Source organism: Herpailurus yagouaroundi, unplaced genomic scaffold (genome assembly GCF_014898765.1).
Source record: "Herpailurus yagouaroundi ecotype Mexico unplaced genomic scaffold, PumYag 210, whole genome shotgun sequence".
Lineage (NCBI taxonomy): Eukaryota > Metazoa > Chordata > Mammalia > Carnivora > Felidae > Herpailurus > Herpailurus yagouaroundi.
In genome coordinates, this window is record NW_024412441.1 from 11,682,131 (window position 1) to 11,695,333 (window position 13,203).

Here is a 13,203-nt window from a genome sequence, read left to right on the forward strand (position 1 = left end):
GGCCAATAGACCAGGATGGTGGGTCTCACTGTGGAAAAAACTCAGGGTGGCGTTTAGGGTAATGCTACATATTGCCTGGTTTAAGAATCTAATCTTTAAATGGGGTTAAGGGAACTGTTCCTAGGACATTTGCTAGCATCATTTTCTCCAGCACAGTGGCTGGCTAGCTTATTATTTCCCACCTTCAGAGGAATTCAGGTCTAAACTCCCCCAAGAAGGCAGGCTGTCAAGCCGGCTGTCTGGCAGGCATGGTGATATCTGGAGTTGACCATGTAATGAACATTGTGCTTTCACACATACCATCTGATTAGTCTCTTTAACAGTCCTGTGTGGTAGTTATTATTCCCATTTTACAAACAAGGGACCTGAAGCTCAGTGAGACTCCTTAACTTGTCCGTAGTTATACAACTAGTAAGAAATAGAGGCAGGATTCAAACTCAGGTCTCTATGGTAGTCTCTGGATCTGATCTTCAGGGAATTCTAAATGAGAGCTTTAATTGTGTGTTTGGAGAGCATTATGAAATTTTCTGAGATGTATTTTCATTAGAATTTTCACCTGTCCTGTTCTGTACTTTTTTTAATTATATAGCACAGTTCCAGAAGACTATAGAGAGTAGATGAGTAGACATAGGATATAAATACAGAAAACATAATGTGTGTATGTAAAAAAATATATTTTTTTACACACACACACACATATATATGTATATGTGTGTGCATGTTTTATTATGTATAACCATATATATTTACTTCATATATAAGTATAATGTATGTACTATATATAAAAGTATATTATTCATACATCTGCAGCTATATTCAAATACAACATGCCAACAATCCATTTTCTTTTTTCCACCAACACAGATATAACCCATCAAATAAAGATAGCACTCAGTTAAAAGAAAGCCTAGAATACTAGACTTACTTACAGATGATTTCTAAATCAGGACCCACTTTATTCATCTTTTAGATCCCCAGCACCTAGCCCAGTCCCTTAAACACAAAAGCTGCTTAATCAAAATCTGTTGAACATTTGTTGAATTCATTCTTAACTCCTTTAAATATTCACTCCAAGGTTTTGCTAAACAAGAAGCTTCCTTCCTGTGCTAATACACAATTTGATTTGTAAATACTGTTTACTCCAAGTTTTCAAGAACACAGCTTTATTGCACAAGAGCCAAGGTAGAAAATCTTTTATAATCTTTAAAAGGTAATTCATTCATTCAGCAAACATTTGGTTGGGAGCAGGAATACTAATAAAAGGCAGTGTCATTGTCCTCTTTGCCTAGTGAAGGAGACAAACCAGTGCAAACCCAACACAGTATGTGAGGGCTATTAACAGAGTATATATGTATGAATCCTAGACCACAAGGACTCAGGGAAAGAAAACTGTCAACTGAATTTAGTCTGAGGTTATTAAAAACAGAAGAAATTTGATTTGGTGAATATTAAAAATACTTTAGTGCAATTGAGTTCCCTAATGTGCTTAGTTAAGGAGGGGTACTTTGGATATATTAGAGGAAAATGCTCTGTGAAAAGTCAGGAGAGGAGGGAAAAGATGAGGAAGATCCAACTGGAAAATATCTCCTATATTGGGGAGAGGAAAAAAAACAGCAAAGGAGGCTCTATTGGTATCTGGTTTATTGTTATGGGATATAACCAGAATGTAATAGATGCCATTGACATTCTAGTGAGACTTATAACTTTTGGTGACCGTTTTTAGTTCTTCCTTATCCTGTAAAACCAGAGCAACTCTGCTCTGAATCAGACAGTCCCAGAATTTGGCAAATGAGTATCAGGTGAAATGGTGGACAAATTAATACCTGTCTACAATAGTTTGAAATTTTATGCTAGACCTAGCTGAATTCTACATGCTCATTCAGTCCCTAAAGTCCTTCCTACTGAATACCCCACCCCACCCCCTCCATCAAGTGTACCTGCATATAAAAACCACTCCATTGACCAGAAGAATGTAATACTGGAGTAGAATTTGTGGCTCAGAAATTCACTCCCGAGAGAATGCCCTGAAAACCCCCAGTATCTCATGCAAGCACATCTCCCCTTCCTTTAAGGAAACATGGAATTTCACTCACAGAAGAGACCTTAAAAGTCATCCTCTCCAACCCTCATAGAGTCATACTAGTCATCTCCCATGTTTTCTCCTCTATGGGTGTTTGTTGACTCAAGGACTTCATCTTGGAGCTCTGCTGAAGGAGCTGGGAAATACCTTTAGCTGGAGCTAAAGACAACCAGAAGCTATTAGTACAGCAGACTAAATACATGTATGTGTCCCTTAAATGATGTGTATTAAATGTAAAAATCCCTGGGACAAAAGCCTAACTCACAGACCAGCTAGCCTTGGTTGCCATTTACCCAGTTTGGTCACGCTGCCTACAGAAAAGGGGTGAAAGAATACTTAAGACAATTGTCATCTCCTTCACAGTTTTGCAGATGCCCATTTCCGGACCTTGAAGACTATTTTTCCTCCATCTACCCATCCATCCTTTTAACATTTATTGAGTCCCTATTACATGCAAACTTGCCACTAGATGCTAGAGACAGATGAATAAGATAGGATCAGAAATTCAAAGCCAAGTCAGGGAATTAGACAATGACCACACCTCCCGACCAAAAAAAAAAAAAAAAAAGCAATGACAAAACAATACATTTCCTTTAACTGAGAAATCAAAGAAGTCTTGTGAGAACTAGAAGGTAGGAAAACTTCAGTGAGAGAGAAAAAGGAGGCTTTCCAAAGGAGATACAGGGTTTTGAAAATCAAGTGACTCATTCTTCTTGAGCTGATTTAATTGAACTCCTCTATCAAGCTTTTCACATCCAACCACTTGTGTGATGTGGAGAAAGGTCTGCTGGAGTGTTACTACCATTCTTCTCAAGAGTCTAGCAGTCAAAACCAGAACCACCCCCTAATACTGGAGGTATTAGAAATTAGAGGCTCAGGCCCCACTCAAGGTCTTTCCATGGAGAAGCATTTGCACAAGATCCCCAGATAATTCTTATGTGCATGAACAACTGAGATGCACTATCCTAGAAGATGAGTGGAGCCTCATCTCAGGAAGTAAGCTTTCCACAGGGTCTCAGGATCTCTCACCCAAAAAGGCCTGCATTCAATGTCTGCACTGAACATATCCTAAACTTTTTGATCCCAGAATCTCTTTAAACTCTTAACAGTTTTTAAAGACAGCAAACAGATTTTGTTTATGTGGGTTATAGCTACCAATATTTACCATACTAGAAGTTAAAACTGGGAAACGTTTTATTTGACAGTCCATTCTAAAACAATAATAAATTCCTACATGTTAACATAAATAATCGTTGTTATACAAAACAACCATCTTTTCAAACAAATATTAGTGAGTAGAGTACCATGGTCTTACATATTTGCAAACATTTTTAACATCTGGCTTAACAGAAGACAGATGGAGTCTCATATCTGCTGCTGCATTATAGTGGTTGCCATAATACACATTGGGTAACCCCTGGACTCCACTGTGTCCTCAAAGAGTGAAAGTGGAAAAATTTTTATTTTAGAATTATTATGAAAATAGTTTTGACCATACAGACCACCAGACCACACTTTGAGAACAGCTAATCTATCACATTCTTAGAGCTCCCCTGTCTTCACAAAACCTTTACCTGTTGCCCCTAAGAAAATGCCGTATCTGGCACTGTGCCAACTGCAATGATTTGTCACAATTGCAAAGAAAATTCTTAACTGCATCTACTGAGACAAAGAATTGTTTCTTAATTATATAAGTTCTTTGGATGTAAAGATTCCACATCCTCCCTTCAAAGACAAGTTTAATGATCCTCACAATTGTGTATTATCTTAGCCAAGCCAGGCAAGTTTTGTTAAACCTCATTGGAGATAGCATTGGCTGTTTTCAATCTACTTTACATAGGTACATTAAAAATGAAGGGAGGCTATGCATAATAAAAAATACTGTCAATTATCAATAGTAAATAAATGTTCATTATATATTTTCCACAGCAGCTCTTGCTACACATTTAACATCTGAAATGTTGTGAGTTTTTCTTTAAATTTTCTTACTTATGAAAAACTACCTGCTGCCTTCTCTGTTTTATTCCTGCTTCCATGTTCTATCTCTGGTTTATCTTGCTACTTTTTTGCCTCATTATCTCTCATTATCTCGTGCTCCAAGAACCTTACTTGTCTAATTTATTGTCTCAGTAGCCAAGGGAAAATTGGTCCTACTTGCTCCTGAAGCAGACTAAGACAAAATTCACAGATCTAAAGGAGACCTTAATGATCATCTAGTCCAGCAATTCTCCATCTTTCATGCATAAGAGAATCACCATTGCTTGGAGAATTAAAAGGAAAAGAAAAAGAAAAAACCAGACACACACACACACACACACACACACACACACAATGCCATAGTCCCACCCCAGATTAAATAAATCCAGCTTTCTAGGGTGGACTCAGACTCTGGTCCACCAAAAGATTCTACCATGTGGCCAGAGTTGAGAAACTCTGATATAGTCCAACTCTTCCTTTTACAGATAGGAGGCCGGGACGGCCAAGACGGAAAAGATCCTTACTTAGAATCACCAGGGAAGAACTAGGATTTGAACACCACCTTCTGGGCAAACAGGACAAGACTCTTCTATTAGTTGATTTAATTCAGAGTTCTCAAAAACAAACAGTTTACTCCCCTTCCTTTGCATGGAAGTCATTTTTCAAATAACTTTATTAATGTATTTTTATACACAATAAAATAGATGCACCTATTTTAAAGTTTAACAAGTTAGATAAGTATATACACTCATGTTACTACTTCCCCAATCTTGAATAGGACATTTCCAAAACTTCCCAGGAAGTTTCCCCTTGCCTCTACCCTGTCAGCAATCTCCTTCCCAGGCCCCAGGTGACAATTACTCCAATTCCTGCCACTATAGATTAGTTTTGCCTGTTTTAGAGCCTCATACAAATAGAATTTACAGTATGCATTCTTTTATTCAGCATAATTGTTTAAAGATTCAACCATGTTGTAGCCACAGTTTGTTCCATTTTATTAGTGAGCAGTATTTCATCACATGGATATTCCATAGTTCATCCATTGGATTGTTCCCAGTTTGGGGCTATTACAAATAAAATGTATAAAATACCTTTGGGAAGGCATACATTTTTATTTACCTAGAGTAAATACACAGGAATGGAAATCCTGGGCTTAGAGTGGCCTAGGAGGCAAAATGTATAAAACAAAGTGTTCCAGGGTGGCTCAGTTGGTTAAGCAGTCCACTCTTGGTTTTGGCTCAGGCCATGATCTCACCATGCTGAGATCAAGCCCCATGTCAGGCTCTGTGCTCACAACCTGGGGCCTGCTTGGGATTCTCTCTCTCTCTCTCTCTGTCTCTGCCCCTCCTCTGTTCTCTCTCTCAGTCAGTAAATAAACCCTAAAAAAAAAAAAGTGTTGTAGCCCTGCAATCAGTCAGAGGTAGCCTAGCATACCTGCATATTAGTGGGGCTGTTTATTAACATGGAGGTCAATGTACTTTACAGGTGTGTCAAAAGGATTAGAGAGAATGTATATAGAGTAGCTGATAAAGATACCGAATAAATTATAATAAAAATAACTAGAGACAGAACTAGGCTGGACTGGAACAAGATCCCTGAATTTCTCAGTGATGTATTTTTCCACTGCTGCATACTGTTCACCTTCCCCCAACCCTCATCCAGCCAAAGGCTCTCCCTGCCCCTCTCCAACCCACACCCTCTCCTGTCTTTGAAGTGAAGGCTATAAAATATGAACTACCTTCTGAAATAATTTAGAAATGCTCTTTGGTTTGTTCATTCTAACAGTTTTTAGTTCTCTTTGAGGGACGGACAGATGGAAGGGAGGGAGAAAATCCAAATAAGGGAACTCTCAGCACATGAATTCAGACAAGGAGAAATATCTACCTTCTAGGCAATATCAGGCTGAGATATTATTATGTGTGGTCAACCAAATCTACTGGAAGCAGTAAGTGAACCTGCAAATCATTTTTGGAAGATATGGCCCCATTTGGATTTATCTAGTTCTTCCTCCATGACTTACCCTTTCCCTGTGCAACTCTTTCACTCAACTCCCTTAAATGTTCAAATTAACATCTTTTTCCAGGTTTACCACCCCTTTCCTACTCCTCTTCATTCCTGTACCTCCCAGCACTCCTTCCACTTGCAGGACAGAGGAGCAAAATAAACCGCCAATAGCCAACATGTTCTATTACACACACACACACACACACACACACACACACACACACACCACCTTTATCTATGTTCAACTGTAAAAATTGTGAATACTTAAGTTTACCAAGTGAATCATCAAAGATGCTATCATAGAATAAGAAGGCTATTTTTCTCCCACAAAATGTCTCCTTACTCACAGGGGCTTGTGAAACGTGACCCACCACCACTGAGTTGACAAGCTCCAGATGTCACCAGCTCCCCTCACTGAGATGGCTACTGTTCACAATCACACCTGTCCTGTAAGACTTTCTCCCTGCTCGGTCTTCCAGGTTTTGCCTGATCAAGAGCCTTTCTAGAGCTCTTCAGCTAAATCTTGGGCCAGCAGACAGTGCTTCTGCCTCAGCCAATTTGAATGCATGCTGCCTATGAGATTTCCTGAGACACTCTCAGCTGCTGCATTAAAACTGCATGAGCCTTCCTCTGAAGGCCTAATAATAGCACGTTTCATCTGTGAACCACTTTATAAACATTAAGTGATTAAGCCACCTTCTATCTTCTCAAGCTCTGGGCTTTGGCATAGTGGACTTCACTCTCTACTGCCCTCAAATTACTCCACCAAGAAAAAAAAAAAAAAACCTGAGACCTGAAAGATCTTCTCTGGATATTTTAGGTAACAAAAGACCTTGGAGTAACGACCCTTACTTGGGTAATGATATGGAGAAGAGAGGGATTTAAAGCCACGCTCCTTTGAGACTGAATTGAGGCTCTCATCTCCCAATGTTAGATTAGCACAGAGAAGAACTTGACTCCATGGTCTAGAGCAAGATCTATAGCCCCATGGTGCCAAAGCCAGCCCACAATCTATTTTTATAAATAAAGTTTTATTGGGAGACAGTCATGCTCATTCATTTACTTATTATCTATGGCTACTTTTGCATTGCACTATCAATTGAGTAGTTGTGACAGAGATTAAATGACTCATAAAGCCAAAAAAATATTTACTATCTAGCCCTGTAGAAAACGCTTGCTGACCCCTGTAAGGTCTAAGGAACTCAGAGTTTGTTCTCATCCTATATATTCCCTAAATATCTTTAATCAATTTTCTTTCCCTTTCTGGACCTCAGTTGCTACATCCACAGACTGAATAACCTCTAAACTAACTGAGCCATCACCTTGGGCTTATTCTCTCATTGTTCTCCAAATATTAGCATCTCCTTATTTTAGATTTGTCTGATTATTACACCTGGCTTCTTTGAGGACAGGAATAGGGTTGTGTGTGTCTCATGAATCATTGCAGACAAGAGGCTCTATGCTGACTTACATTTCATTTGTAAAAAAATTCAAATCATATATTTTTATATCATATGTATTATTTTTTTTTTTTGCAGAGAGATCTCACAGAATGATGTCTTGGAAGTAATAGAGGCAAATGTGTTCTTCAACTTGTCCAAATTACATGAAATGTAAGCAAGGTCCTGTGGGGTTTGCTCATCACCATTGGCAATAGCTGTAAATTTTGTGTATATCCCTGGAAGGTCCTAACTCTGCTCTATCCTCTGATCCCTAGAATTTCATTTTAAGATGTCAAAGACAGCCCAAAGGGCACCATTCTGTGTCTCTCTGCCTGGTGATCCAAGTACCAACCAAGAAAATAATCTTGTCCTGCTGTCTCCCTCCAAGAGGTTTTTTTTTTTTTTTTTTTTCCAATAGTAGACCCAATAACCTTGTGCTGTGACTGAAGCGGTCTCTATCTCATCGTTTCTTTTAAAATTATTCCAGGGTCAAAGTCCAAACTAAATCCCACATGATGTAAAGATAGGCAGTCCTCACTTGAATACTAGTCTATGCCATACACTTACCATGAAACCTACCAAGAAACAAAAGCATTCTAACACTTAGTTTTCCTTAACTGTAAAATGAGAGTAAAAGTGCATGCCACAGGATCACTGTGATGAACAAAGGTGATAAATATAAATTAGATCCAACATCAACTGACATAGAGTAAATATGTCATAATGATACTTGGTACCTTTATTACAACCAAATTTACTTTGTTTTTAACATTCTGGTTTTACACACCTGTCAATATTCATACAGATATATTTCTGTTTCATACCAGCCTATAACCACCATAAATTAATTCACAGAATCATAAAATGTCAAAGCCAGAAAAGACTAGACACTATCTGGTCCTAAATTTTCCAAAGTACAAAGTGTTTTTTAAAAAGGTAAACGACTTTATGGTCAAGTTATATTAGGAAACATTGGGCAAATGTTAGGCTCACTCACTATAGGAAAACTCAGAACCTATCATGTGTGAATATACACTTGGAATATCCAGGGAGGCATTTTATTAAGGGTTTTTCAACCAGTATCACTGGTAAGGTTTCTTCTGTGGGGCATTTATTAACACCTCACAAATATCCCATGCAACATAGTTAAGAAAGTGAATGAACCACTTTCCTAATATTACAGACAAGAATGAAAGTTGCAAGGCTTATCTAAAGTCACCCAGCCAAATCCACAGCAGGATAAGGACTTACACATAAATACCAACTCTTATATTTTTAAAAAATTTCTTATCATTTGCCAAGCATATATACATATATATACATTTATACATCCATATAATTCATACACACACACACACACACACACACATTTAGAAAGGATACTTAGTCTGTCCATACTGGCAGACTACCCTCTCCCTTTTCCTTCCTTCCACCCACTCTGCCTCCCACCTGCATTCTTCCTCATTGCTGTTAAGCCTCTGAAACTGATGCCTTTCCTCACTTTCCCCCATTGCCCTCCTGTTCCTTCTTTTCTTCTCTGCTTGGTCTCTCCTTACCCTAGTTGGAAAAAGAGAGTTTCACCAGGGTCTCAGAACCCACAGGAAATGTCAAAGAAATGAACCAAAGAGCAATCAGCCCTCTGGGCAGGGTTAAGCAGGCATCCCTTTCTGCAGTTCAACAGGCAGTAGAGCTAATGGAACAGCTCTTTCATCTCTTCCCTGCATGGAGAGGTGCTCACCCCCATGTAGCACTGACTATACTTAATTAATTACCTGGTACTTGGATCTGGGTAGCTACAGGTTACTGCAACATAAAAGCTAATGAAACAGGGAGGAAGTAATTAACACAGAGCATATCTGTAAATATACATTGATCCAGCAAGATGAGGAAAGGTCAGCCTCTCTCTGTTGGAATCCAAATGTGAACACATTCACCTCCAGACTATTGATCAGGACACAGCTAAAGACAACAAGGGCAAAAGTCATCACTTCTCATGAGCTGTGAGAGCAGCCTCAGTCTACAGCATGAAGGGAATCAGCAGCACGTTCCCAACCACTTCCTGCTACAATTGCATGATTAAAATCAGATGTCCACTGCTTTTCACCTGATCTTTGCTTTCCTTTGCCTCTTTACTCTTTCTCCAATCTCCTTTTGCTTCACCCTTTTGCTTCCTGCCATCTTCTTTTCACCTTCTTTTGTTTTCTATCCCCTACTCTCTTGTCTCCAAATGAGACAAAATCTCCATTTCCCAGGTCAGTCTCATCCCTGCCTTCTTAGCCTCCTTAGACCCTGAGAGACACTTACTGGTTAAAGACACAGTGTGCTGGGTGAAAAGGACAAACTCAGAAAGTGTTTTGTTTGGCTATGTTTAATGTCCCAAGAGGACATTAGTGATGAAAGCAAAATGGGTTAATATTTAGTTTGAACAACTTAGCATAGTGAAAACACTGCATGTGTTCTAAACTTTTTTGTTGAAATGATGGATGGATAGATGGATGGGTGAGTGAATAAGTGATATACTCTTTGCATAATGTGAAAAATACTACAGCATTCCTTACAGTTGAGCTCATGTATATATTCTTTTCTGTTTTACAGTAGAATTGAAAAGGCCAACAACCTACTATACATCGACACTGATGCCTTCCAGAACCTTCCCAACCTCCGATATTTGTAAGAACTCTTATATTCTGGTGCGGCCACTATAAACGAATTGTGTATTCCTGGTTTAGCACAATGTCTACTTGTTACTCTGGGGGGCAACTGCTTTTTATAAAAGATGTGGGGTTACCTAGACATGGAGGGGAGACACTTGCTGGTAGATTTTTAGTTTAATATGTGGGTTCCACTAATATAACTGCATTTTTGTTTTCATTTACAAAAACAAACATAAAGAATTCCATTTGCATTAATGTAATTTCACATGGACCTCTTGCATAACTCAGTCATAATTTAGTGTTATTAATAAGATACAGCCAAAATTTGTGCTAGCATTTAGCTTGTTACCTTAACCTCAAAGACATCATCCCTTTTATTCTGCATATATGCATTTTTTCTTTGATAACTTACAGTGTTTTATTTTTTAAGTTTTAGTTAGTAATAGACATGGTATTTTACCAGCAGAGAGATTCCTGGTGTTTGAGCCCCATCAGTAAAATCACTGCTTCTTCCATTCAAATACCTTTCCAAATAGCTGAGTGCTTGACAGAGCCCAGAGTGCTATGAAAGGACCCCACAAAGTAACCAATAAGGACTTGGGCTAGAAGTCACAGTAAGCCCATTTACTAGCCACTGGTCACAGGCTACAACCTAATGTCTTGATGCTTATTTGCTTATTTCCTTATTTCCCTACCACAAGAATGGAAATAACAATGGTAATAGTATGTATCTGTTACCTATTGGCATAATAATACATAACTACCTAAGCCCCTCCCCCCACACACAGTTTTAAAGCAACAGCTATCATCTCTCATCTGTCTGTGAGTTTATCTGTGGAATGGTTCTCCTGACCTGGACTGTTTGACCTCAGCTAAGCTCGGTTAAGCAATTACAGTTAGGTGGCAGGTCAACTGGGGGCAGGCTGCCCTAGATGGTCTCAGTTGAGATGACAACACCAAGTGGAGCTCATTTCCAGCAGCCTAACATAGGCTTGCTCTAATGGCAGTCCTGGGGTTCCAACAGAAAGAGCTCAAGCTTGCAAGCCTCTTGAGACCTACCCCCTGAACTAGTATGCCATCTATCCTGAAGCATTTTATTAGCCAGACCAACTCATGCCGCCAGCTCTGATTCAAGACCTAGAGAAATGCACTCCATTTTTTCATGGGAAAAGCTTCACAGTCACAATATAAGATGTGTTGATCCAAGTAAGGATAGAGAATTGAGGCCATCTTTGCAAACAATTTAAAGGATGTAAAAAAGTTTTATACAGTGCCTGTCACACAGTAAATGCTCACATCAACATTACTTGCTAGTGATACTTTGTCCCTAAGTTTTGATCCCTGAGAACTGGAGTTAGTAGGTTCAATGAGCAACACTGGGCCTTTGTGTGCCTCATCTCTACAAGAATAAAAGGTTTAACAGAACAGAGTCTATATGACATGTAACTTCCCCTCCCTGATAGAAGCTCCAGGAAGGATCTGAGAAAGAGTTAAGGTCATCCACTCCTGAGTTAATGTCAGAGGCAGGACTAGCTTCATTGGCATGGTGCCCATACAGTCACACAGGGTTCCATGCTCAAAAGCACCCCACATTCAGAGAGCCTCACACTAGGTTTAATTTCCTGCTTCCACAGTCTTGAAATGCTTATACTTTTTTTTTTTAACAAAGGGCCCTGAATTTTCATTTTACACTGTGCCCCCCCAAATAGAGCCCATCATGCTCAGAGGCCATGGTTATGACCTCTTCTATTTTCAGACTTGGGTGTGTTGGATCCCTAAATGGACTTTACTATACTGTCTGCAGATTAGCAGACTAGGCACATAACAGTGGAGGAAATATGGAATAATAGAAGGCATGAGCATTAAAGAAAAAAAAAAAACTAAGACTTCATCCTCATCCCACCATTTACTTTTGGGTCATTTGCTGGACTTCAGAGACCCACTTGGCTTATAGGACCCTCAAGTGAGATTTATATAGGAAAATATTACATAAACCATGAAGTGTTCAAAAATATTAATATATTATATTTATTATATAAATATATATATTTTGTAGTACTTTGTAGGATGATTATTTCTAGCCAACCAAAGTCTACCAGTCCACCCTCAAGAAAAGTCCAGTAAGGACTGAATAGAGTTATGGTGGCCACCAAGACCTTCAGCTCTTACAGTGTTTGTCTTAAGTTCAAAAAACAAGTTTAGGAAATGCCTTTACATTTCATGAAGCAGTATAGAAAAGAAAACTATGTATGATGGCAGAAGGACTGGATTCCAGGTGGGATATTTTTATTTATTAGCTAGATACCCAATTACCTTCTCTAAGCCTCAGTTTCCATATCTGTAAATAGGGTGCTTGTGAAAAAAAAGATGATGCCTGCCAAAAACATTTTAAAAATTGTTTCTCAGTATGTAAACTATAAACAACTGTACAAAATTATTAGCACCTGTTACCCAACTGACTTCTTTCACTCCTTCCTCTTTTCTTCTTTCCCTCCCAACTACCTTCTTCCCTCTTTCTTTCCCTTTTCTCTTAGAAAAGTCCAAGTGGGATGTGGGGGCCACAGAGCCTTCAATAACAAAATATAATCACCTTAGGACATGCAAATGAATCCACAGGGGAACTGCCATTCACATGCATGTAATGAAAAGCATTCCTGCAGAAGATAGATCCAAAAAGAAAACAACCCCCTCACATACATATTCTAGAGCACTTGATAGTAACAGTATGAACAATAGCCAGAATGGTGGGCTGGGAGCAAGTAAATAAGGGATGAGGAATCATTGCAAAGTTTGAAATCAAGATATCCAGAATTAGACCCAATCCTGGCCCACACCTGGTAGTCACCACCATTCACTCTTATGAATAAGGACCCTCAGTCCTCCTCCTAGGGGGTAAGAGCTGGGGAGGAACTTGGGAGGATGTGAGCATGGAAGGCATAGCCCCAGGTGGGAGGAATGGAAACTTTGGCTAAATAGAGGGGCCAAGCTATGACTTTGACTCTGAAAGAGGCTAAAATCTATACCATCAGTCATGAAATCCAGCCTC

The 13,203-nt window shown here is 39.1% G+C and overlaps 1 protein-coding gene across 1 annotated transcript in view; it reads left to right on the top strand.

The window, feature by feature from the left end:
- FSHR (follicle stimulating hormone receptor) overlaps window positions 1-13,203 on the top strand; it is a 187,760-nt gene that overhangs the window by 118,609 nt on the left and 55,948 nt on the right. Inside the window, exons 3-4 of the mRNA XM_040453628.1 lie at window positions 7,600-7,674; window positions 10,099-10,173. Of these exons, the coding sequence (XP_040309562.1) occupies window positions 7,600-7,674; window positions 10,099-10,173 (150 nt within the window). The remainder of the gene's footprint in view (window positions 1-7,599; window positions 7,675-10,098; window positions 10,174-13,203) is intronic.